This window comes from Plasmodium chabaudi (assembly GCF_900002335.3).
Source record: "Plasmodium chabaudi chabaudi strain AS genome assembly, chromosome: 11".
Taxonomy (NCBI): domain Eukaryota; phylum Apicomplexa; class Aconoidasida; order Haemosporida; family Plasmodiidae; genus Plasmodium; species Plasmodium chabaudi.
The window spans coordinates 1,248,771-1,276,499 of record NC_030111.2 but is presented as its reverse complement, the minus strand read 5'-3'; the positions used below and the strand labels follow the sequence as shown (position 1 = coordinate 1,276,499).

At 22.6% G+C, this 27,729-nt stretch overlaps 6 protein-coding genes across 6 annotated transcripts; 4 read left to right on the top strand and 2 right to left on the bottom strand.

The window, feature by feature from the left end:
- Positions 1 to 886: 886 nt before the first annotated feature.
- Positions 887 to 1,402, bottom strand: PCHAS_1135300 (conserved Plasmodium protein, unknown function; the record flags this gene model as incomplete). Its single annotated transcript, XM_016798678.1, has 1 exon — positions 887 to 1,402. The coding sequence occupies one exon, from the start codon at positions 1,400 to 1,402 to the stop codon at positions 887 to 889; it is 516 nt and encodes a 171-aa protein (XP_016654056.1).
- Positions 1,403 to 4,356: 2,954 nt separating this feature from the next.
- Positions 4,357 to 6,049, top strand: PCHAS_1135200 (CUGBP Elav-like family member 1, putative; the record flags this gene model as incomplete). The annotated part of the gene is made up of 2 exons (XM_016798677.1): positions 4,357 to 5,449; positions 5,610 to 6,049. 2 exons carry the CDS (start codon positions 4,357 to 4,359, stop codon positions 6,047 to 6,049), a joined length of 1,533 nt encoding a protein of 510 aa, XP_016654055.1.
- A 1,780-nt stretch (positions 6,050 to 7,829) lies between these two features.
- On the bottom strand, positions 7,830 to 10,871 carry PCHAS_1135100 (exosome complex exonuclease RRP44, putative; the record flags this gene model as incomplete). The annotated part of the gene is made up of 1 exon (XM_736178.2): positions 7,830 to 10,871. One exon carries the CDS (start codon positions 10,869 to 10,871, stop codon positions 7,830 to 7,832), a length of 3,042 nt encoding a protein of 1,013 aa, XP_741271.2.
- Positions 10,872 to 11,648: 777 nt separating this feature from the next.
- PCHAS_1135000 (high mobility group protein B4, putative) lies at positions 11,649 to 13,772 on the top strand (the record flags this gene model as incomplete). The annotated part of the gene is made up of 11 exons (XM_016798676.1): positions 11,649 to 11,656; positions 11,903 to 12,005; positions 12,170 to 12,238; positions 12,336 to 12,395; positions 12,495 to 12,529; positions 12,678 to 12,753; positions 12,864 to 12,902; positions 13,031 to 13,118; positions 13,202 to 13,246; positions 13,356 to 13,421; positions 13,603 to 13,772. 11 exons carry the CDS (start codon positions 11,649 to 11,651, stop codon positions 13,770 to 13,772), a joined length of 759 nt encoding a protein of 252 aa, XP_016654054.1.
- A 588-nt stretch (positions 13,773 to 14,360) lies between these two features.
- On the top strand, positions 14,361 to 16,358 carry PCHAS_1134900 (riboflavin kinase, putative; the record flags this gene model as incomplete). The annotated part of the gene is made up of 1 exon (XM_016798675.1): positions 14,361 to 16,358. One exon carries the CDS (start codon positions 14,361 to 14,363, stop codon positions 16,356 to 16,358), a length of 1,998 nt encoding a protein of 665 aa, XP_016654053.1.
- A 1,581-nt stretch (positions 16,359 to 17,939) lies between these two features.
- Positions 17,940 to 26,951, top strand: PCHAS_1134800 (conserved Plasmodium protein, unknown function; the record flags this gene model as incomplete). Its single annotated transcript, XM_738635.2, has 1 exon — positions 17,940 to 26,951. The coding sequence occupies one exon, from the start codon at positions 17,940 to 17,942 to the stop codon at positions 26,949 to 26,951; it is 9,012 nt and encodes a 3,003-aa protein (XP_743728.2).
- Between the last annotated feature and the right edge of the window lie 778 nt (positions 26,952 to 27,729).

The window sequence follows — 27,729 nt, the reverse complement described above, 5'->3', positions numbered from 1 at the left end:
TATATTTTCCCCATTCGTGAGAATACATACACATATATACAATGATTAACAAAAACATAATGAAAAATTAAATAATATAGTTAAAACATAGCATATCAAACTACATAGTTTTTTTCTCATTTTATTCTGAATAGCCATACATTATTAAATAGGAATTGGCTTAAAAAAGTCGGACGCCATAACTGTTTCTTTCATTTAAATAAAGTCACATTCTCACATGGATAATCACAAAACTTTTATCATTGAAAAGGGAGTAAAAAATAAGTAAAATTTACTATAATTAAAATATAATTCATCTCATGTAATATGGATTATAAAAATACTTATTTGATAAACACATATAATACATACTGCAATGCCCAAAAATAGGGTGTCTATTATCTCTTCAGGATACTATATCTTTATTAATTTTACTAAATGGTGTATAGCATATTTGTGTAAAAATGGCTACATTTTAATTTGTTCGCACATGAGATTATGCTCATAATTTATTAAATGCATAAAAGGAAACATACTTTAGGAAATATGTAATCCATAAATAGGTTGATAACAAAATTAAAGTCCTTAAAACCATGATCACAATTAATTTTATATGCGCCATTAAGCGAAAATAATATTCGGAGAAAAAAAGACAAAAAAGAAAAGAACAATTCTCTATAATATAAATTAAATTATGATGATAACTAAAAAGGTATAAATAAGTTCATAATTAAACTTTTTACTAATGAGAATAATATATTTAACGCAAAAAATATCCTTATATTAAAATACATTATTTATAAACCACAAAAAACAAAAAAAAGAAATTATTAAAAAGTTGAAATGGAAAAATATAAAAGATCCATGTCATTATATATATAATTATTTTTAAATAAACGTATTATCTTCATTTTTTTACTTTTTTTTTACTCTTTTTTTGGGTATTCTTTTTATTCGAAATAATTTCCTTTTCTGAAGCAATAGCTATATCAAATATATTTTCTATAAATATGTTGGCTGTTTGATTAAAAGAATTAATACTATATATATTGAATTCCTTATCACCTTTTAATGACTCACTATTTTGTACATTATACATATTTTTATTCATAGAATTATTTTCTATTTCGTTGTCTAAAAAAAAGTCTTTTACTATTTTAACCTTTTCTAAGTTTTTAAAATTTTTACTACTTTTATTATTCCTTTTAAAATATTTTTTGTCTTTTATTTCTGTGTCTCGGTTGTGCAATTGTTTATCATATAGTGTATAGTTGTCTGATGTTGAATAATAAAAATCCCAAATCTTCGAACTAAACTCTGTTTTACTTGTGCTAGAAAATTCGATTTCATTTTGATCGATCACATACTTCTCAGGAGTGCAAACATTAATACAGTTCATGCAATAATACTTTAATAAATCCATATTAGATTAAAGATATATATTATGTATATAGTTCTATTAATCATTTATCCATTTTATTAAATTATCGACTATACATATGTTTTTTCTTCATATTTCTCCCTTATTTTTTAATCACAATTGAAAGTATGGTCTCTATTAGTTTCTATATGTCTTTCAGTATTCACCTTAGAAAACGCATAAAGATCTATATGCATAAATTCAAAATAAATAATATAAAATACATCGATGGATATATATAAATATTTATAGATTGGTATATATCGTGGCTCATCTGACTTAGCTTGATACAACGGAATTCAAATATTTTTTGCATCAATTTTCTATAAAATTCATATTTATAACAGAAATAATGAGCATGCATAATCATAAAATTAAAAACATTAATAAATACAAATTGAAATACCCTTAGCCTATTGATGATATATTTTGTTCAAATTATTAAGATAGTTATAATTATACATATTTATAACAACTTTTAACATCTTTTATGGTGCTTAAATGCATTCCTTAAATTTTAATGTAATTGATACATAAGGAAATTATTTATATGCTTAAGGCACTTTTTCGTCTTTTTTTATTACTGTTACTTATATTTTGCTTATTTCCCACATAGGAGATGATAATTAGCTTTGAATTTTTATTTCCAACTTTAATTAGTTTTAAAAAACCATATAGTTATATATATGCTTGAAAACAGGATGGGAAATATTCACCATTAATGAATATAATAACAAATGACCAAATACAACTTGTCTGAATTTGTTGATTTCACATAAAGGTGTGAATATTAAATCCATTTCATTTATGTAGAAAAATTTGAAGAATAATCACATGTATAGTTATTATATATATAGCGAGACTTTGATAAGAAAGACATAAATAGGCCATTTTTATGTTACAAGATTTTTTAACCTTAATTCATATTTAAAAGCTCATCATACTGAAATGTACATACATATATAAAATATTTTTTTCGTATATCACAATATTGCGCCATTTAGGAAATGATCTTTATCACCCTTTTAAAGTTTTATTTCAATAAAACAAAAAAATTAATCGCAAATTTTTATAGGTGAAAAGTTTTTTTGAATAAATTGATGCATATAAGAGAACGACTAAAATTACAGTATTATTTATATCTTGCATAACCTTATTTTTAGCATATACTTATTACACAATGACATTATTTCCCTTTGTCAATTTATTTTTGATGTATAAGATATAATATTTTCTATAAAATGCAAATAAAGTAAGCATTTACACACAGCCACATATATCATTGTGGGCTTTTATTTATAATGATTTGTATATCATAAAAATAGCTGTGCTCATTAAAAAAAAACAAATAAACGAACATTATATAACCGAATATGTAGATTTCTTATTATACACACACATGTATTAATAAGGAAATGAAATATAAAATTTATATTTGTAAAAAAACAAATATATGTGCTGAATAATCTCTATTTTAAAACGAAAAAAGTAATAATATTCTTATATAAAATTCTCCAGTTTTATATTGATATTCACAATTATGTGCATGTATGCCATAATATAGGCTCATCAAAATTTAAAAAGTAGAACATAAACCGTTAATGGTTCATTTTGTTGTCTCTATGGTGTAATATGAATAAGATTTCAGAATTCGAAAATTCTGTATCGTAATTACATAAAATAATACACATATAGGTATCCCTAAGCGCTGACATTTAATATACATATAGTAGGAGTAATGTGGTATTATATTACTTTTTAAGGCTTACAGTTCATTTTTTCAATATTTATAAGTAGCTACTTTTTACTTTGCATAAATATTATGTTAAAATGTTAATTTTTAGAGATTACTTTTTCTTTAAACCCATAAAGTTTATTTTAGGGCTTTTTTTCTTATTAATTTTGCGTATTTTTGTCATGTGAATGTTTAATATAGACCTGTAACAATTTAATATATTTATATAGTATGCCCTATATGTACTTTGCCCTATTATAAATATTTCAGATTTAAATTTCATATGCATTTTTTTTAATAGCCATATAACAAAACATATTAATAATCATATATTTTTCATAACTATTAAAAAAATTAGCATAAGCATAAAACAATGGAATTATAATACTAAAAAGAAAATACAAAAAATAAATATAAATATTTAATATAAAGAAAAGGATGGCTTAAAAATAATACCTCACTAATACGAAATACAGGGGAAATATTATATATATAATATTTGAGTATAACACTTAAAGGGCATTTTGTGCTTTATCCGGTCTTGGCAAATTAATGCATATAATAATAATTTTATATATAATATATAGTATATATTTATAATATATAGTACATAAAAAGGGGTATTTAAGCATTACGTGCATATATATACAAATAAAAAATTTAAAGGTAAAAAATTTTTAAGCAAATTTTATAGCTCATGAAATTAATTTAAAATCTGGGTTGGTTTATTTGCATTTTTACATAATATATAGTATGGCTCATTGTAAGCAATAAAAAGGCTTATTATTAATTTTATAATTTATAAATAATAAAAATCACATGGAATTTTTTTTTAAGCATACCAATTTACAATATATAAAAGCATCAAAAATTATTGTTTAAAATAACACCCACAAAAAAATTAAATAAAAAAAAATTAAAAAAAAAAAAATAATAATAATATATCAAAGAAAAATACATAAATTAAATGGCCAAAGAAGAAATATAAAATAAATAAATGAAATAAAGATTATTAACAAATAGGAATAAATAAATTAAAGGTGAATAATTAATTTCACTATAACTGAATTCAAAAAAAGAAAAATTAATTAATTTTTGTATAAATGAACAAAAGAAATACAATTTTTGTTCAGCTATAAGTGTGAAGTATATATATATGTATGGGTATACTTTACATATATAAAATATAGAACCAGCATATTATTATATAAAATAAATAAATATGGATAATAATGATAATATAGATTCAAATGATAATTCCTCTGATACCAATACAGCGAATTATAATCAGGGGAAAAATGATATAATATCAGAAGAAATAGATTTTACAAAAGAAGATAATGAATTATCAGGGAGCACAAAAAATTCAAAATCAAAAAATGATAGTTCGGGCAAAGGGAAATCTGATAAAGATGATATAAATATGGATTATAGTGATCATACATTTCCTTGCCACCCAGCACCCCCTGTTTCTATAAAACTATTTATAGGAAGGGTTCCAAAAAATTATGAAGAAGAACAATTAAGGCCAATATTTGAAGAATTTGGTATAGTAAATGAAGTAGTAATAATAAGAGATAAAATAACAAATATACATAAGTCAAGTGCTTTTGTAAAAATGGCTTCGATATCTGAAGCAGATAATGCAATAAGATCATTAAATAATCAAAGAACTTTAGATCAGCAATTAGGGTCACTCCAAGTTAAATATGCATCAGGGGAAGTTATGAAATTAGGGTTCCCACAAAATGTAGAATCAGGTGTTGACCAAGCAAAATTATTTATTGGATCATTACCTAAAAATATTACAGAAGAAAGTATTAAAGATATGTTTTCTGTATATGGATCTGTTGAAGAAGTTTTTATTATGAAAGATAATTCTACTGGCTTAGGTAAAGGATGTTCTTTTGTTAAATTCGCATATAAAGAACAAGCCTTGTATGCTATTAGCTCATTAAATGGTAAAAAAACATTAGAAGGTTGTAATAGACCAGTTGAAGTCAGATTTGCAGAACCAAAATCATCAAAACAAGCACAATCACAATTAGGAATGCAACCTATGCAAAATGCACCACATGGTATTTCACCACAAGCTCATCCTGGCACCCCTAATAATATTAATTATGCTGGTAATTTTGGTGTAAATAATAATTATCCTCGACAAGTTGGTGTATGGAAAGAATATTACTCTGGTGAAGGTCGACCATATTATTATAATGAACAAACCAATACAACACAATGGGAAATGCCTAAAGAGTTTGAAACACTTTTTATGAATAATAATCCCAACATGCATAACCTTTCGGATTCTTCAGGTTATTTTAATGAAAAAAATGCATACAAAATAGTAGAATGTGTAACAATAAATGATTTTTCAATCCATCTTATTGCTGCACTATTAAATCATAATTATGTATACTCCATATTTTGTATTTATTTATATCTTATATAATTTTTCTTCTTATATTCTAACAGGTCCCCCAGGTGCCAACTTATTTATTTTCCATGTCCCAAATGAATGGCAACAAACCGATTTAATTCAAGCATTCTCTCCATTTGGTGAATTATTATCAGCAAGAATAGCAACTGAAAAAAATACAGGACGAAATAGAGGATTTGCTTTTGTTTCTTATGAAAATATTGAAAGTGCTGCCGCAGCCATATCTCAAATGAATGGATTTATGGCATTGAATAAAAAATTAAAAGTAACAGTAAAAAAAGGAGAAGAAGAAGAAATGAAAAAATATATTAGCCAAAATGGAGTAAACACATTTCAGCAAATGGCAAGACAACAAAAAAATATTCCATCTCAACCAAATGCTATGGGACAACCAAATTTTGTAGCGCATCAAAATCCACAAGCCCAAAATTTTTTCTACTCAAATAATAATAGCTATAGATGCGGCCCATATTAAAAAATATCATGCGCTCTTTCTAAAATATTGTTTTTAACTCATTCAAAAAGCTAAAAGCAAAAATCAAAAACCAAATATGCCAATTGTTATTACATCGAAAAATAAAAGAAAAAAATGAAAAGATAAATATATTTAATTGCATGGGAATGCGTTATAAATATAACTTATAACACTTTAAGTATTTTTAAATTATAATATATTGAATATGTGTATCCATGCTATATCTGAAATCATTTGCTTTTTACGAAATACAAAAAAGTATATTGTATATCAAAATCGAAGATGTGATGATTTCATGTTTTAATAGGAGTATATTAACACAAATTGTTAAAGGAAACAAATTGATAACTTAATGATATAACCAAGATTGTGCAAAGCAGAAACAACAATAATAATAAAATAATTTAAAAGAAAGCATGAAGAAATAATTCATAGAAAATAAAATGATTTTCGTTTATTTTCCAAATTTATAAAGAAGTCAATTCCTTTAAATAACATCGCATATGCACACATATACATATATCTAACTAAATACTTTTAGATGCCATTCACACGGTAAAAATATATACTTTTTTTTTCTTTTTTAAAATATGTAATATAGATTTATTTTTAATTATAATTTCTTTTTTTTTCTTTTTCCTTTTCTTATTTATTTTTTCTTTTTTCCATAATATTATATTGAAAACATGTTAAAATGAATCATACATTTGTTCAATAGTTTACTTTATTATATATATATATTATATATATATATTTTTTGTTATTTCTCTTGACATAATTTTGTTTATTATGTTCGTTTTTCCGTTGATCAAGTTAAATCATTAATATGATTGTTGTTGCTGTTATTGATATTGTCATGTTATGATGTGGTCACTATTAATGTTATTACTGTTCAATGAGGATATTTTTTATTCTAAATTTTAATCTCTAGCGCTATTGTAATAAGTTTAACATTTGTATAAATATATAATAGCGTGTTATATTTTTTGTGTTGTTTTCATTATTTTTATCGTCGAGAATATTTCTTTTACCAATTACAAGTTGTTGAAATTTCTTATTGTTTATTAATTATTTTTTATTTCTCCCATGATAATATATAATGTGTATTATGTATAATGGCATTTAAGTAAAAATATTTCTTTCAGTATGATTTTCTTTTTTATGGACAATATTTAGGTATTTCCTTTTTTTTTCAATTATATATACAATTTATGTATTTTTTTGGTCTACACCTTTTACAAATTTTTTTAATTGAGTATTACGCATTATTGAAAAAGTATTTTTAAAAATGCCTTTAAAATTTTGATTGCAACTGTGAATATACAAAATTTATATAAAGTTTTTCTTAGTATTCCCCCTTTTTCCATATGTTTTTAGTATTATTAATTCCATATCAGTTTATTGGAAATATTCGCATCCTTATATACAAGTATGCAAAACATACAGTTTAAATTAATACAATTTTTTTGTTTTATTACATCCTTGTAATAATATATTTGTTCATAGTTAAACACAATACAACATTTTAAAGATAATAAAATATAAAAATAAACATATTTAACAAAAAATAAATAAGCATATAAGCATACTACAACATTGTATATATGGAAAATATATACACAAATTGTTTTTATTTTTAATAATATTTATAACACATCATTTATCTCAAAAAAATAAAATATGCTAGAAAGCATACTAATAGAATGTATCCATATAGCATATACATGACCGAACGGAATTCAATGGACGATATTGCACCGATGAATTTCCAATTCTGGTCTTACAGTTTTCTAATAAAAATAAAATGATTTTGGCATTTAATATCTCGCGTGTCAACTTGCATATGGACCTCCACATTGTCATAAAAATTTAATTGAAAAATTTCTTTTTGGTTTTCATTCAATTTAATAAATGATTTTTTTTTCTCATCAAATATAAATCCGTCTTTTTTTTTTAGATAGCATATTCCTTCAATACCATATGCTAACACATATATTTGTATTCCATTTTTTTTTAAGCTTGTTATTACAGCTTGTGTAATTTGGTTTCCTATTTTTTTAATATATAGATAAGAGAAAAAATTAACAGAAGCTCTAGAAGCAAATCTAGCATTTCTGTATTTTTCGTTTAATAAAGCGACTTGCTTATTTAAATAAACAATATCTAAATATTTATTGTGAAGCTTTTCTATTCCATATATATGATTTAATATTCTATGCACCATGATATCAGCATATCGTCTAATTGGTGAAGTAAAAAATGTATATATATCAGCTGCCAAACCATAATGCCTTAACATATCATTATTGTGTACATTATATCCAGATATAAAAATTGCTTCATTCATACATTTTGTAACTAATGTTTTTAAAATATTCGATAGTATTTTATCATTTTTTAAATTAATATTATTAATTGAATAAGATAATTCTTTTGATGTATTAAATTTAAAATCATAAACCTTAATAGATTGTAAATATTCATCTAATTCTTTTAATGTATCATATTTAGGTGGCGGATGTCTTCTTAATATACATGCCGCTTTGAAATTTTGAAAAATAATTCTAGCTACTGATCGATTAGCTAGTAACATAAATGCTTCTATTAAACGGTTTGTTTCATATGTAATATAAGGTTTTAAATTTTTGGTTTTTGTATAATCTTTTTGTTCAAATTCAAATACAACTTCTGAGTTTCCTTTTAATTCTAATGCACCATCATTTAACCATTTTGTTTTTAAATCCTTTGCAATGTTGTTTAGTAATCTCAATGAAATTGCAATAGAAGATGTATCATTAGAATCGTCAATAATATTCTGAGCTTGTTCATATGTAAATGATCTATCACTATTAATAATGCATTTAGCTATATTAATATCTAATATATCATAATTCGTATTAAATGTAAATATGCAACTATATGTTAATCTGTCTTGCTTTTCAACTAATGAACATAAATCTGTTGTTAATAATTTGGGAAGCATATCAACTCTTTGATTTGTCAAATAAACTGTAGTGCATCTTTTTGATGCTTCTAAATCAAGGGCACTATTTTGTTTAACAAAATAAGATACATCTGCTATATGTACTCCTATTTTTATAATTTTTTCGTCTTCTAAAATTTCAACAGATAATGCATCATCTATATCTTGGCATCCAGGAGGATCGATACTAAAAGTTAAAATATTTCTAAAATCAATTCTTTTAGAAAATTCCTCTTCAGGTATAACCCAATTTGAAGGCGGTAAGCACAAGTACGCGCTTTCACTAAATTCTTTTGTTGATATATTATATTCATTATAAATTAATTTTGTTTCCGCTTCAATATCATCACAAACACCTAATACACTTAAACATCTTCCTAATGGATATTTTGAATTAAAATCCCACTTATCTATTGTTACAATTACTCGTTTATTACTTAATTCTTCTTCCATATTACTTTTTATTATTATATGTGGTATTTTACTATTAAAAGCTTTAAAAAATAATAATTTTTCTATATATTTATTATTTTTATCATTATCACAGCTTTTAATAACACCACCATATTCTTTTCGGGATCTGCTAATAATTCCAATAACTTTACCATACAATTTTTTACACTCAATAAATTCGTTCCCTTCCCCTGTTTTTATATGTTGTTCGTTTTCCGACTTAGCAATGGAAGTTGTTTTGTTCATATCGTTTGTTTTTTTTTCCTTTTCCTCGTCATCATCTTCGGCTTCTTCCTCTTCTTCTTTTTCATCTGGATCGATATGCTCCTCAAAATAATCTGATTCGCCATATGATGGATCAGTAAATTGAGAAAATATTTCTACTGCAACAATATCATTATGTATTGCTCTGTTCATATTTTTATAACCCTTTATTATAACATCTTCATAGTCGTTAATTTTTACTGTTGCCATTTTATTTACACAAATAACTTGAAAAACTCCTTTAAAGAATTGATTATTTCTCAATCCTTGGATTATTTCTTTTTTATCTAAATGGGGTTCATATATTTTTTTTTTATATTTAAAATTTTCTGAATCATTTTGCGTCTTGTCCAAATCATTCAAACGAGAATTTCCATTAGCTTCGTTCCCGTTTTCAACTTCTTTATTTTCATCATTTTCAGCAATCATATTATCTTCAAAGTACATTTTTATAGTCTCTATACTAAGCATATTATCATTGTAGCCATAATTATTTAATCCATTTTTTGCTTTTTTTATTAAAAATTGATTGACGTAATCTAGTAATGAAAAACAAGGTATACCATTGTTAGCACAATCATTTGTTAATAAATCATTACTAGTGATAACTATTACATTTAAATTAGGGTTGTGATGCTTGAACCATATAACAATTTTTATAATTTCTTGTAATTCTTTTAAATCATATTTTATATTATCATGAACATATGTAAACTTACAATATTTGTTTACAAAAACACTATATCTTTTATTACTATTAGGTATACTTTCATCGATTTCATAACACAATTCATGTAACTTTTTATATAATATTTTATTAAATGTTCTTATGTGTTCATAAATAGTTAATGGGATTAATATGTTATCTATATTACACTCGTATAAAAAATCAATATATTTAATTATTGTATCTGTATCTAATATTAAGATATTCCTATCTCCATCTAACAACTTTTTCTTTTTGTTTTCACAAACCTTGCATTTTTCTATACTACAACTTATATCATTTCTTAAATAAATCTCTCTTACTACTTTTGTAATCCTGTTGTTCGCATTACATTTGTAAAAACACTTCTGAACCCGTTGATCATTTTTTTTTCGCAAAAATTTAAACGTTTGCATGTTTCTTTTCTCATTCGCAACTTTAGTCGTTTAAAAAATGAAAATTGTTACTTTTTTCTCGCTGAAAAAATAAATATACTTTGGAAAAAGGTTGCAAAAAACAAATGAATTTATTTAACAGATGGAAAAAAGAATATTTTTCCATAATATTATAAAAATTCAATAACCCCAATTTAACTTCAGTATAGGGAAATTTCATTTCATTGTTATTTCAAATGTAACAATATACATACTATAGTGAAAATATGTTATATATTTGTATGAATTATATTTATGTTTAATAATTTTATGATATTTTTCAAACAATTTCTATATTCGTTAATGAACTAATAGAATTCACCAAAAATACCAAACTTCGCAAGTCTACATCAAAACATCTTTAATACTATCACTATACATTTTTTAAGCAATAAAATAATAATATTTATTTTTTTTAAGAAAAAACAAAATAAATAAATTTAGCATTAATATATTAAATATAAAATATGTAATAAAATAACAGGAAAAAAATAAAACTGTTGAAAATAATTCATATTTTATTCGCTTTTTTTTTATGCACATAAAATTATCGGGCTTATGTATATACTTTTTTTTTCTCTTTTTTTTAAGCCAAAATAAATTCTTTGAAATAATATTTTTTTGTTTACACAATTTTAAGAATTATCAATGAACTTATTTAAATTCTTATTTTAAAACAATTTTCCTAGATATTCTTAAAATAATAAAAAGAAAAAAATAAATAATCATATAAGTAAATGTAATAGTCATATAATAAAAATGGACAGGTGAGAATTTAAGAATAGAAAGAATAAAATAAATAACGCAATATCCTGTTCGAAAAAATGAAAGAATAATGAAATAATAATTATATACTACTCTTAGTAACAGTTGTGCATATTAAAAACATAATTTATTCATTCAAATAATAAATTGTCTCATTTTAGCAATGGGAAAGCCTACTTATTTTTTTCATTGCATTTTTATATAATCATTTCTTTTGTATTTTTTATCGTCTTTCTTTCACTGTGTAGAAAAAAGCCCAAAGCGCCTTTATCGTCCTATTTAATTTTTTGTAATTACGAAAGAGAAAATGTAAAACAATATTTAGCGCAAAACTCGGATCCCAACACAACAGTAATGATAAAAATAAACATAACCATAATAAAACAATTATGAAATACAAAAGTATTTTCCATTAATATTCCACTGTAAAGATATACAATATAAAATTAATTTTTTACACACAAATCGAAAGTATTCAAAATTGAGGATTTTACATTTTTTTAATTTTTACATAGATTAAAATAACAGATATTCAGAAAGAGTTGAGTAATAAATGGAAAAATTTGTCTGACGATGAAAGGAAGGTGAAAATATGCATATAAAGAAGTTAAAGAAATAAATAGGGAAGCATTACTTTGCACAATTTTGTTCTATTACACAAATGAATTTATTTTTTACCAGGTATACGAAGAACAAGCACAACTTTTAAAATTAAAATATAATGAAGAATTGATTGAATGGGTAAATAAAACGGAAAACAAAATACTATATTAATAGCATATGCATGTCATAGGCCCATTTACATTGTTTATATTTCTCATTTTGTTTTCAAATCTTCAGCAAAATTCTAGAAATAAAGATGGCCCTATAAATAAGTTCGAAATAAAAAACAACATTAAATTATTTTTTATTACTTTAATTAGCAATTTCCCAATAACACAAAAAGAAATCGCTTTAAAATCGATTAAACTTCTGCACATGTTTATGTATGTTGTTACACATTTTATTTTTATTTTTTTATAGCATTATAAATATCACAACTAAATTTCCAACATTAAAAATTCAGAAAATTATGCATTTAAACAAGAATGTTAAGAAGGTAAAAATATTTACACATCAAAATTATTTATTTTTGTTAGCACCGTAACATTTATATATGCTTTTTTTAACTTAACATGATTTGTTATTATTTATTTACTTTTTTTTTAGGTCAACGGTGAAGCTATGAATATTTTACAAAAGGCAGTGGTTAGATATAATTTTTATAATAAAAATAATACAAGGGCATATAGCATATCCATATAATATATAGTCTTACTATATGAAAATGTAAATCTAAATATATTTCCTTTTTAACATTTTTTTAATTGTCATAGACGATGTTTTTAATTGAATTGGTTACCAAAACTGTTGAATATAAAAGCGAAAAACAAATGTCTCAGTATTTAACCACCAAAGATATAGGTTAGAAATTAAAAACAATACATATGCATATAGAGATAGTTCCGTGCATATATACATCCAAAATTAAATTATTAACTTTTTAGTATCTTGCATACAAAGGGAAGGGATAAAATACAAATTTCTTGAAGGTAATTAAAACTAATATTTTAAATAATAACACAATATATATTATGCACATTCTAGAAAAATAAGATCGTTTTTTAATTTCACATATTATTACTGTCCAAATATGCATAGATTGTTTATATCTGTTAACTGAGCCCCGGACTACTTTATCATTTATCGAAGAAGAAGACAATCATGGTAATATTTTCATAGCACATAATCACATATTAATATTTTTATATTCATAAATAATGGTGTTAAATTAAAAAAAAATAAATTATCGTAAATGCTTGTGGGGCTAATGTGCATTATCTTATTGTCCCTTTTTTGGTTTCGCTTATTATTTACTTATTATTTATTTGTTATTTATTTTTTTAAGAATCCATATTTGATTTATGTGAAGAAGATAAAAAGGAATATAACTACGACATAGAGGAAAAGAATATGATAAAAATGAAAAAGCGAACTAACAATACAAAGAGTAATAAAAAGGCATTGGAAAATCAAAACATATATGCTGATATTACTACATTTTTTAAAAAAAAATAACAGAATTTGTGTTTTTGACTTATCCTATTTTTTTTATAAACAACTGTGCATAATACATATATGTATGTACTCATCTATGTAAAATATATAACACAATAAAAATAAATAAAATAACAGCATTCACAATAATATGCTGTCAAAATGTAAATTTATTTTTATCGTCCCAATAAAATTATTTTTAAACTATTATTTTTTTATGTATATCATTTTACTGTTCAAAAAAACTATATAATTTTTGTTTACTTTGCTAATATATTTTCTTCTCTATATATAGTGTACGTAATTACACGATTTTGATAAGCCCTCAAAAGGCTTTTGAATTTGTAAAAATACACCTACTCTTAAAAGGGTGACTTACCACAAATATGTATGCATAAATACAACATCATGCTTTCAATTTGGTAGATATATCCCACGACAGTTTATTTAAAATTAAAAAATAAAAATACACAATTGCAATTAGATGCTTCCCGATTTTTTAAAGCTTTAAACACAGAGAAGTATGCATTTCATTCACTAATTATAGGCCCATTGAGGTATTCGCTTTTTTATTTTAATTCATCAAAAATTGTTTTATTAGTATAAAAAATGGAACACAATGAAAATAAAAATAATATAGCAATTATAGATGCAGATTACTACATAATAAATTACAAAAGTACTATAACCACATATATACAAAATATATGTAATAATATACTTAGAAGTAAAAGGGAAAATATAAATGATCAAAATGTTGATAAAAAAAAAATTATTATTTGCATATTTATGTTAAAAATATTTTTAATAAATATAGAAAATAACTTGAATTTATTCGATTTTTTATATGATGTTATTAACAAATATCACTATTTAATTAATCATGAAAGTGTAGTACCTTCTTCAAGTAAGACGCAAGTGGAAAATAACAAAAACGATAGTAACAATTCCAGTGATAATAAATATGAGCAGGAAAATATACTAATTAGCAAAGAACCTGAAAATGAAAGTTCAAATGAAAATAGTATAAATATAGAAAGCAGTAAAAATGCCAATGTCCATATAGCAAGTAGCTTAATGCATGATTTAATTATAAATAAAGACTATGACAATATTGATAATGTTTTGGTTTCAAAAGTAGGGTTATTAAAAATTAAAAATTATTGCGATATAAATAATAATTCTTCATCAGAAAACAAAGAAATAAATAATTACAATGCAGACAGAAATGGGGATATATTTGCATCAAATAATAATAAGGTAAAAGGGAAAAGTATCCATAAAAAAGGAGACAGCGATATTGATACTGCCTCTATAAGTTTCACAGACAATGATGATGTGCACTTTTCAAATATAGACGATGAAGATATACCAGATATTTACTCAGATGGATCTGATGATATAAATTCTGGTAATTCACAATCAAACGAATCATGCTTGAAATATGCAAAATCAGAAACTGTCTGTGATTCTGAAAATTATAATAAATTTTTAATAGATTATAACAAAATAAAGTTCAATTTAAAACATTTTAATGAATTTTTTAACATAAAACATATTACAAATGAAATAAATAAAAAAAAAAAGAATTACGAAGAACAGGCCATTAAATATATAGAAAAATTGTATAGAATAGTAATGTTGTCAAAATTACACATAGGTGCTTATAATTTTTTGAAAAATTTAAAAAACAAAAAATTTTATTTTATATTTTATAGTTCAAATAAAAATTTAACAAATTTTTTATTTAAATATTTTAAAATTTCAAAACTTTTAAAAGATAATTATACAATAATAGATTCATTTGATGAACTTAGAGAGTATGAAGCTTGTAAATTTTTTTTAGTATTTAGTAATAGACCATGCTTTATAACACATATGAAAAGACATGGGTATTTTAAAATAGCATTAGGAAAGAAAAATAAAAATTCTGTATCAACTAATTGTGATGATATTAATTATGAAGATATAAAAACATATAACTATGATAGCAAAATTGAAAATAAAGATAGCAATTGTAATGATAATAAACTAAATGAACAATCCTCTACGAACATCCCAGAGGAATCTCTCAATAAATCGAATGATGTTGTTTATCCATTGTCACGAAATTGTAATTTAACAGACGATATATATTCATGGAGAATATTTTATATATTTAATAAATACATATATATATATGGAAAAGTTGTAAAGGGTTTTGGTAGGGGTAGTAAATATTTAAATATCCCCACAGCAAATATTTTTAATGCAAACTTAACAGAAGCCGATATAATGCCTGGAATTTATTTTGGTATATCAAAACTAAAACACAAAATATATAAAACTGTTGTATCTATAGGATATAATCCTTATTTTCAAAACAAGCATATAACTATAGAAGCTTTTCTATACTATAAAACCAATAAATTATTCTACGATGAAAATATCGAATTAATAATCGTTGGATTACTTCGAAGTGAAAGTAATTTCTATGAATTATCACATCTGATACATGCCATACAATTTGACTGTGAATTAGCTAGAATTGCTCTAAATCAAATTCGACATGATCAGTATTTTAAGAAATGTAAAAATTATCTTAGTTCGCCTTGTAAACACATATAAAGAAAATAGCGGGCATAATCCACATCCATAATGCATCGCACTACAACCGATCCCCCCTTCATGTACGTATATTCAATTTCTATATATAAACATTTTTACTTTTTTTTAAATTCTCATTGATTCATGATGATTTGTTTTATATGAATCGTGATTCAGATTTACAAAATTATTTTGTTAGAAGTTATCATACATATACAACCATAGACACAATTAATTTTGGTGTATATATATAGTCTTTATTATTGTATAATTTTTGAATTATATATATTTTTCGATAATTTTTATTATAATTTTTAGTTGTACATAATTGGTTATTGCGTCGTGTTCTTTTAAATACAAATTTAAAAATGTATATTTACACAACATTTCAATAATATTAACTATAACATTTTTATTAATATTTTTCCAATATACAATATATGCAGCTACATAAAATAGAATTTTATATAATTGTGTGAAGAAAACACAATAAATAGATAAAGAGATGATATTTCCATCTTTTTAATTCGTTTCTCCTAGGAATTTTAATATTCCTTATTTTAAAATATATGTATAATAACAATGATGACTCAAAAGGCAATCAAATAATATCCACTAAATTTGTCAGCACAAAAAAACACTTTTATGTAAGAATATTGCTATTTAATCTATGATATAATAAATATAAAAGTATATTTTTTATTTTTTTTAATTATATAAAAAATATATATAATAAAAATTAAATTCGCTTATATTATATTTTCATTTTGGGCATCCAACTGAAGTGGGCATATTTATTTTTTCTGTTCAAAAAAAATATTTATAAATTAAAAAAAAATACCGTTGTTTGAAGATTGTATGTAGTATATATTTTATGTAAATTAAAGAATGATTATACAGATTATTAATTTTTATGTTATTATCATAATTTTATATATTTAGTTATTTATGTATTATTCTTTATATTAAAATTTACAAATTTATTTATATTTTTTCCAACCATTTTGTATAACATTCTGTTATATACATATATAATATTAATTTTAACTGCTAGTGAATTATTTTATATAATACATGTATATTTTTTTCTTGTTTTATTTGTATTTCAATAGTTTTGTTAATAATTAATTTTATTCATTTTTATTATATATATTTTTATTCATATAAATGCTATTAAATTTCGCAGCTTCAATTTGTTACCATTTATTTGAGGCTCAACTCCATATATGTAAATATACCATACATATAATTAGTAATAAACAGTAAAAATAAACGATTGTATATAATTACAAATGTTATAACAAAGCCTAGAGCAAAAATTTTGCAACAAAAAGAAAAATACTTCACATTGTTAACATGCTATCAAAATAAGAATGCGATGGTAGGAAGAATACCTATCGTCATTCATCATGTGCCAATGTGGACTTAATTTATTATAATTTTTTATTTTTTAAAATTTGTACAAAATAATTCTACATAAGTATTAAATCAAATTATGGGATTTAACAATCAATATACAAACTATTAAATTATTCGCACACATATCTATATGCATATTTATTATAAACAAAAAGAGAGATATAGATACGGACAAAATACATCATGTTGGGAAAACAGTTAAACGAACTTCGCCTACAAAAGAAAGTACAGGTGTTTGAAGACAAAAATATTGATAAATTAACAAGAAACAAATACAAATTATTCAGAAATGTATATAAAACTCTGGTTGTTTCACCTTTACATATAGAATCTATAAATCAATGTTTACATAACTTATCATTAATAAACAACAGTTTTAATACGTTTAGTCAATTATTTTATTTAGAAGAAAATGATTCTATACATTTTTTTCGCGATGACAATGAAAATGGAAACGAACAAAATGAGATATATTTAAAACACCGTGAATTTTTAACAGAAGATGAAGAAAATATAATTTTAAAAAAAATTAAAAATTTTTTAAAATTATGTTCTTTATATTCGAATAGAAAAGAAGTCAAAATATTATTAGAATTTTTAATATATAAATATGAGATTAATGTCAAATATGCTAATGATATTTTATTATGCATCTTTCCTAAAATATCATCATCAGAGTTTAAAAATATATTAGAAATTATATATATAGAAAATAATTCCCCTTTTTTCTTCTTGAATAATTATAAGAATAATGAAATAAAGCCCATAGATGAATATGTCATTGTCCAGCATGTAAAAAAACATATAGCTTTATATAAAATATTATTTGAGTATATTATAGATATTATATATAGTGATTTTGGCAAAGAATGTTTATCTAATACTGAAACTGAAATATCTATTCCATGTATTGACCTTTTTATTTCATTAACAAGCAAGTTGATCGACAGCTATATTGATGTACCAGTTCAAATTATCGAATTTTATTGCAATGCTGTTCTTACTTTATTAACATCATGCCAAAAGGCATTTATTGAACTAAGTGAAGGGGGAAAAAAGGAAACAGATCACAACATAGTTCAATCGGAAGATGAATTTAATAACATTGATAGAAATAATTTTGTTGAAAAAATAGATTCGAGTGCTATACAGATTCATTATTGTTGCAAATTTTTGGAAGAGTTTTTAAAACATTTTGAATATGCTATTGGAAAATGCAAAAAAGGTCTAAATTTTGAATTTATAAAAAAAAAGATATTTAATTTTTTAGACATAAATTTTTTATCAACACATATAAAAATTATAGAAGATTATTCTGATTGCGCTTATTTTATCAAAATATTAATTATTATATTAAATATAATATATAAAAATGATAATAAAATATGTTTTAGTAATTATGTAGGGCCAAAAGAGCAAAGTATACTAAATAACAATTTTACAGGAAATGATGCTATTAGTAATATATTAATTTTTGTTAAAGAAAATAAAAAAAATATTTTTCATAATAATAAAATAAAATTAATAATAAAAGAAGATGAACTTTTATTAAAATTTCTTTTATTGTTTTATCAATTAGATAATGCATATGAGTTAAGTGACAACCTTATGAAAATTATTATAGTAAACTATTATTCGTTAAAATTGGATATCGATAAAATGGAAAGCATATGTAACTTTATCCTTAGCAATACTCAGAAAAACTACATATTTGATATTCTATTTATTATAAATTTAGTATCATATTATATATTCTTAATAAAAAAAGGCGAAGAAGAAGATACAACATTAACTGGACACGAGCTTGAAAATTCTGTTTCCAATGTTGAAGCTATAGGGCTTTTAATAAAAAAAATCAATTTTGGTTATACTAATCCAATAATTAAAAATACGCATTATTATAAAATTATTAATTATTTTATAAAAGATAATTATGAGCTTTTTAAAAATAAAGTTATCTTATTCAGTATGTATAATAAAATAGAAGAGAAACTATTAAATTTAATTAATGCTTCTAATAATAATATGAAGCTTATTGATTTTGTCGACCCAGAATCGGGTAGCGACCAAGAAAATACTGCAATCGAAATGGCAGATAATGCATTTAAAAGCCTAAAATTGATGCATGCTTATAAGAAAAATTACATAAACATGTTAGACGATAAAAGAGAAGAAAATACACTTCAAAAAAATAAAATAAACAACCCCCAAAACCAAGAAAATAAACATGAGACGACATCGTCAACACCATTACAAGATAAAGATTTTTCAGAACAAGTTAATAACACATTTTCTAAGGAATCAATTCCTATGGAGCTCATAAAAAAGGGAACGGAATTTACAAAATCGAAAGAATACACTCTACTTTTGTATACCAAAATAATTCATTTGTTGAAAATTAACAAGTTCCTATTTATAGATTATCTAGAACATTTTCAAAAAGAATTGATATATTTTTTCCCTTCCAAAAAATGTTTTTATAAGCCACTATTTAAAGCATTTAATGAATTGATACAATCGGGTTTTCATGAAATAGATAAACGCCGAATTGGAACATTTTTAGAATTCTATATTGCATTATTTTTAATCAAACTAAAAAAAATGGAAATTAAAAATAAGCAAAAATTAGCACAAGATAAATTCTTTAAAAAATTTGTAACCAAAAATTTCATCTTTTTTTTAATTATAAATGATTATATAATGAATTCAAAATCATACTCCTCACATAGTTCTTTCAGAGGATATATTAAGCCATATACTTTTAAATTGTCTAAACAATTTTTTTTACTTTTATGTAGAATAAAAAATATTAACGACATAGAATTTAATGAATTTTTTATTAATGAAATCAAACAATCTCGATTGAATAATATTAAAATTTTAATAAAATATATTATGCCCTTTCATGATGCATTTTTTAGTCGGATTATAAAAGTTATGTTCTCCGAAGAAATGATAAATAAGCTGTGTAAAATGCAAGAAACAGATGATGAACAAATTAATGATGAAATAAATAACAGAGAAGAAGCACATTGTGGGGATAAAGCAGAATACATATTTTGCAAAAAAAAAAATCCTAAATCCTTTTTATTAAAGATATTAATTTATATAATAAAAATTGTAGATCAAAAGAATTCCAAAGAAGCCAAGGAAAACAAAATAAGCACAAAACTCAATATTACATATAATAATTTAGCATCGATTTTTGGAAATTTAATATTAAAATTCATAGAAGTAGACCATTCCTTAACATTTATCTTATACTGTAAATATATAAACTTATTTTATAATAATAAAAGTATAATTGAATATGTATATAATACTATGAATTATTTTTTATATATATATAATATTGATCGGTTAAAAAGGTATATATCAAACAAAAATGCATTTTATTATATAGTAAAAAGGCTAGCTATGAATCTACGCAAAAAATATAATAAAAAAAATACTATATCTTGCTATAGATATTTTATAATTTCAATTTTTATTTTATCTACAAATAACACTATTGATTATATGAAGACATTAATACCTGAATCGATGAAGTCATTACTTAATAAACAAAAAAATTTAATAAAATATGAAGTTGTTGACAAATTTTTCAAAAATGACTGCAAAGAAAGAGCTAGCGTTTTAAAATTAATAAAAAGCATGGAAGAGACTAATGATGAATCAAAAAATGCCAATGAGTGTGTCGATACTTTGGGTTATAAAAATAATCTTCAAAATAGTGAAAGTGTAACAGATAATATACCAAATGAAGGCGATGCAAAAATGAGTCAAGGGACAGAAAATTGTGATGATATCAAGCATATCTCAAAAAATATTGATGAAAATAGAATGATAGAAACAGAAAAAAATGAATGGTCAGCTGCAGATTTTAACCCCAATATAATCAATTTATCCTTTTTAATACCTAAAGCAAGAGGCGCGTATAAAAAAGAAATGAGTTATGATATTGTAAAATACTATTTATTTGTTTTTTCATATTTGAATAAGTACTTTTTTGATATATTAATATCAAGATTAAACATATACAATCACAAATTTGCAATTTCTCACGAATTTTTTAAAACAGATTTATTACGAATATTTTTAAAAAAAATAATGCAAAAAGACAAATATCCATATAAAATTATGAAAATATATAAATATCTTCTTATGGGAATGTTAGATTATGAAATTGAAGTTAGTATTATACATTTACTTTTGTATTTAGTTGATTTTTATGTAAACACGTTAGAAAATGGATGGGGTAATAAAAAAGGAAATAAAAACAAAACTGCTTCTAATAATATTAATGAAGGGGAAAATTATGAGCAGATAGAGAATAATGAATATGTTAGTGAAAAGTTGTTAAAGAACACAAGTATAAAGGGGCTAGGAAACGAACAAAATAAATTAGCATGTACAAAAATTAAAAAAATTAATTATGAATCAATTTTATATGAAGAAAAGAGTGAAGAAGCAGAGGAACAGTTTTTTGAAAAATTAGAAGGATTTTATAAATATTATAAAAACTTATTTGAAGATTGTTATTTTGATAAAGAAAAGGAAATAAGAGAAATCTGTGAACTAATTGTTAATATAATAATAAATGGAAAAGATTCGAAATTGATAGTTCAAATGTTAAATATTAAAAATTTTTCTACTAGTATGCTATTTAAAAAAAATGTACGCTCACAATTACAAAAATTAAAAATAGCTAATATAATGTTATTTAAAAAATTATTATCAAATAGAAAGACAAAAGATTATAATTCTATATTATTAATGTGTAGAAATTTGAAAAATGTCAAAGAAAAAAACAAATTGTTAATTTTTGTAGAACGATATATGATTAAAAAGAAAAAGTTTAAGACAAAAAATGTAAACATAATAAAAATTTTAAATGCATTATCTGAGTATACTTCAGAATATGAAAATTATTGTACAGCAAAAAATCAAAATTATAATAAGAATGTGGAAAATTGCAATATATACACTGAATTTATTAATAGGCACATAAAAATATTTAAAAATATTGTTACCAATTTTGAAATTAATGATAATGTATTTTTAAAAATAATAAAATATACAACGAATATTTCAGAACTTATGTACAACATCGATGAATTAATTATAGAGAATTTTTCTTTATCTAAAAATAACTTTTTATCAACTGTTAATTTATTTTTTTCAAAAAATATATATTTTTTTTATGAAAATATATCTCATCATTTGAGCCCAATGGCAATTGTTTTGGATAAACTTATAAAAAAAAAAATATTGCTTTTTGTATTTTATCAAAAATATGGTTCACCTTCTGATGAAATGGCACTACAAAATAGTATCGACGAGCAAAACGATGATAATTGCTTATCTAAAAAAAAGAGATCAAGTATTAACAGTGATAAAAATTTAAACGTTGCAAAAAAAAAAAGGAAAATAGACGAAGAAGGTTCTATAGATATAAATGATGAACAAGAAAATGAAACTGATACAAATTTAGATGATGACTCAAATAATTATATTCAAAAATATTATAATTTCGAAATGTTTGTACAAAATGAAAACGAAAATAATATTAAAAAGTACTATGATTTGCATACTTTTGCTTTCATATGTACTACTATAAATAAACTGTTTATGAATGATATAGATATAAATAATTTCAGTGCTTTAGTAAATAATATAATTTTCCTTTTTAACCAAAACTATTGTTCTTACATTATATCCATTTGCTTTATTAATTTAATTATAAAAATCAAGCTCGACAAATTGCATTCTTGTAAAAATTATATTATGGATATTTTGAATATTTATCATAATAGTGATATAGATTATTATATAAATACCAATTTGCTATTATTTCTTTCACTATATTTGTGCCCTCAAGAATATGAAAAAGGAAATTTATCTCACAAATTGAAGGAGGAAACAAATGAAAACAATGAACTTATAACTTCCCAATTAGAATATAACAATAATAATCAAAACGATTATGAGTCAGTAAATGATAATAATAAAAAATTTAGATATCCAGAATATGTTGAATCAAAACTAAAATACATAAAGCCTTATTTAAAAAAAGTTAAAAATATTCAAAATTTATGCCTAAAAATTATATCTCTAATTTCAATTATTAACACTCTAAATAATGGACCTATCAAATCAATATCGTATTTTGTGTATTTTTCAACTTTTAAAAATTTTATCCTTGCTACCTGTTTTGCTAGAAATAAAATCATTCATAGAAAACTGAACATATTGTTTAAAAAATTTAATTTTAAAAATACAGATACTTTTATATTGTCCTTAATTATTAACAATTTTAAAATTCCAACAAATGTTTTAGATAATAATATTACACAAAGAAGTTTGAATGATTCTACGGTTGTAGAACATACAATTTTACAGTCTAGCACCAAAAATGGAAAGGGAGATAATTTTGAAAATATATTTTTACATAAATTTTTGTCATGCCTAAATAATTTAAAATCGTATATGGCATTTAATGAAGGATATAAAAAATATTTGAAATATAAAGAAAATTTATCAAACCCAGAAAAAAATAAAAATAGTTATGATATGATTAATGAAAATTATTCATATTATGACATATTTAGTGAACTAATAGAAATGACTGAAGACAATGAAAATCCTTTGGAAAATGTGATAAGAGATAGTCTTTCGAGTTTTTATAATTTTATATTAAATAAATTATTATATTTAAATTATGCAAAATACCCAAGTTTATTCAAAGAAATTGTTGCATTTATTAATGGGAAATTAGATAATCAAACAGACGCTAAATATATATTTGATGTCGTTATATTCGTTTTTTGTAAAACTACAAAATGCAAAAATAATCAAATACAAGAAAATGGCAACCAACTCGTTTCTCGTTTGAACGAAATATATATGCTTCAAATATTTAGTAAATCAATTTTCAAAATACAGCTAAACAATTCAATGAAAATTTTAATTATATCAAAAATAAATGAAATTTTAAAAAATCTTTTTTATCATTACAAAACTGTTCGAGATCAAGAAATTAAAAAAAGAACCAACAAGTACAAGTTTATTGATAATACTGCTAATAGTCAGGATCTCCAAACAAACACTGAAAATATAACAGCGAACGAAGATGGGGAAATTGATCAAAACAAAGTCATAGAAGAAAAGATAAAAAAAGTTAAGAGTATTTATTCAGAAGTTGATGTAGTATACGAAATATGCAAGCAATACAAAAAAGGGCAACATCAAATATATGTATTAAATGAACCAATGCATATTGAAGAAGATATGGAAAATAATATGAATGATGAAGTTGTGAATAATGATACTGCAGATATTGATGATGGGTGTTCAGATTTATCAAATGCTGATTCGATTGATTCTGATTTTAGTTTCGAAAAATATAAAATACCAAAAAATAATGAAAAAAAAATAGGCAAAAACCAATATACCAACTTGAGATTTTTTAAAAATGAAAAAGAAATTGAAATATTATATTTTAGAGATAATTGGAATGATTTAAAAAATATATTTTATTTCGATGATTGCTATCAAAATAGTATTTTAAAATGTATTTGTTCTTTATTATTAAATTTCCCTATATTTACAAAAAAACAAATGATTGAATTATTCAAAATATTTATCCTAAATAATAAAAAGCATATACTTGTAAATGAGAAAAATATTCTTAAAAACAATTTCTATAATTTAGAAAGGGAGAAAAAGATTAAACATATTATTAAAGCTATTTCAAATCCTTTAAAAAATTTAAATATATATCATATGTTTTTTATATTTTCAAATAATAATTTAAAAGTTTGTTTAAAATATGTAATTAAATACTATAAAAAGTATTATCCTTTCTTTAAAGATAATAAAGAAATATATAATTATAATGGATCAGTTGTATTGAATAATTCTTTATTTTTTTATCAGAACCTTATTATATTTCAAAATGTCTTGAGTGATAATATAAAAATAATGAATACTCTAGGTCTTTCTCTTTTGTTTTCTTTAGTTAAAACATATATAAATAATTGTAATAAATATATTACCAAACTATATACTCAAAACCAAAATCAAATTACGTCTATGAATGTTCTAGACTTATGTTGTTATAATTATAACACATTTGAACCTGATAATCAACCAAAAAATCAATTATTTGTGGATCTCAGAATAGAAGAACATAATATTGTTACATCATTATTATATACATCGACCAAAATGAAATTAACATCTTTAGAAAGTTTATTTGATAAACTTATTTCATGTTTTGAAGATAAACAATTTGAACCAAAGCATTTAAATATATTAGCAGCCTATAAAACTGTATTTGAAAGAAGAATATATTTTATCTATTTTTATAGGTTATATCAAAATTTTGGTGCAATATTAAAAGAAAAAAATAAATACTTATTTGATTTGCTTAATAATATTAAATCAACACTGGAATTTTGCCAAAACCAATTTAAACAGTCACTTAAAAAAGTGGATATGGAAAGGTCACAAAATTTTGATGTAGATACTGATAATATGCTTGAAGAAGATGAAAGTGATAATGATATTGAAAATACAATAGATAGCGATATAAATTTGAGAGATAAGATGAAAAAAAGAGAAGGCAAATTAAAGACAACGTGGTATTGGTTTGATCTTGGATATTGTACATTATTATGTTTATATGAAATATTAATAAATGAAAAAAAAAATCAAACAAACTTTACCCCTATATTTTTTCAATCCTGTTTTGATCAAGTTATAAGCTGTTTTGACTTCTTTGAATATTTACCAAGAATACACATGAATAGCGATTTTAATAATAGTGTTAATGAAGATGTAATTAGAAATAGTGAAAATTATAGCATCGATCAAATCGGTATTTTATTATTTGATATACTCAAATTAATATTATTAGAATTTTATTCATTATATTTAAATGATACAGAAAAAATACAAATTATGACAATGAGATTATCCCTTAAAAATGACAACAATAATACTAGTTATAATATTACAATATCTATTTTATTAGCTTTAAAACATATTTATGAAACTATTGGATATAAAGAATTGTTATTCTCCCTAAAAGACCTATATCAAATATTCTCAGAACTAAATGATCATCCTGATGATGAAATTGAATATGTAGCCAAACAATGGTTCAGTTCAATATCAAAATATACATCATAAGTATAATAAAACAAATTAATAGGAAAAAAATTGCAAGGACAAAACTGTCTATTCAGTTATCTATTCATATAATCCATATTTATTTTAAATGGCAAATAATATTCTTTCAAAAATCATATGTTCCCACTTTTTTTTTCATATTTTAAATTTCTCTACACAAAAAATTAATATTTTTAATACCATTTTTGTTTTAATTTTATTTTATATTTTTATAGAAAACGGTATTGATGTATTTGTTTGTTCATACATTTATACTTTAACATATTTTTAAATTTTGTCATCTGTATTATTTATACAGCTTTTTCAATTTTGGTCATTTGGGCCTATATTTTAAACTTTTTGAAAAACTATCATAAAAAAAATAGAAAAATTATAATATGATTAATAATAACAATAGTAGGACTATAATGATTTATTTTATTTCAAATCGGAGATGTAAAAATATTTTTTTGTGTAAACAAATATTTGGTCAATCTTAAACAATGGAGTATTAATTCTGAGTACTATATAATGATAGTGATATGGGTTTAAAAATTTTCATCTTTTTGGAAAAAAATATTGAAATAGCATAATTTTTCTATATTTATATAATATGTTTATAATGTATATATTTTTATGACCAGAAAAAATAATAATAATAAAAAATAACAAAATAATAATATCACAATTACATTACCTGGTCAATCATCATATTTACCGTTTCCTTTTAAGAATAAATGGGATATTTATATAATATATATATTAATATATATGTATATTTGTGATAATAATTCTGTTC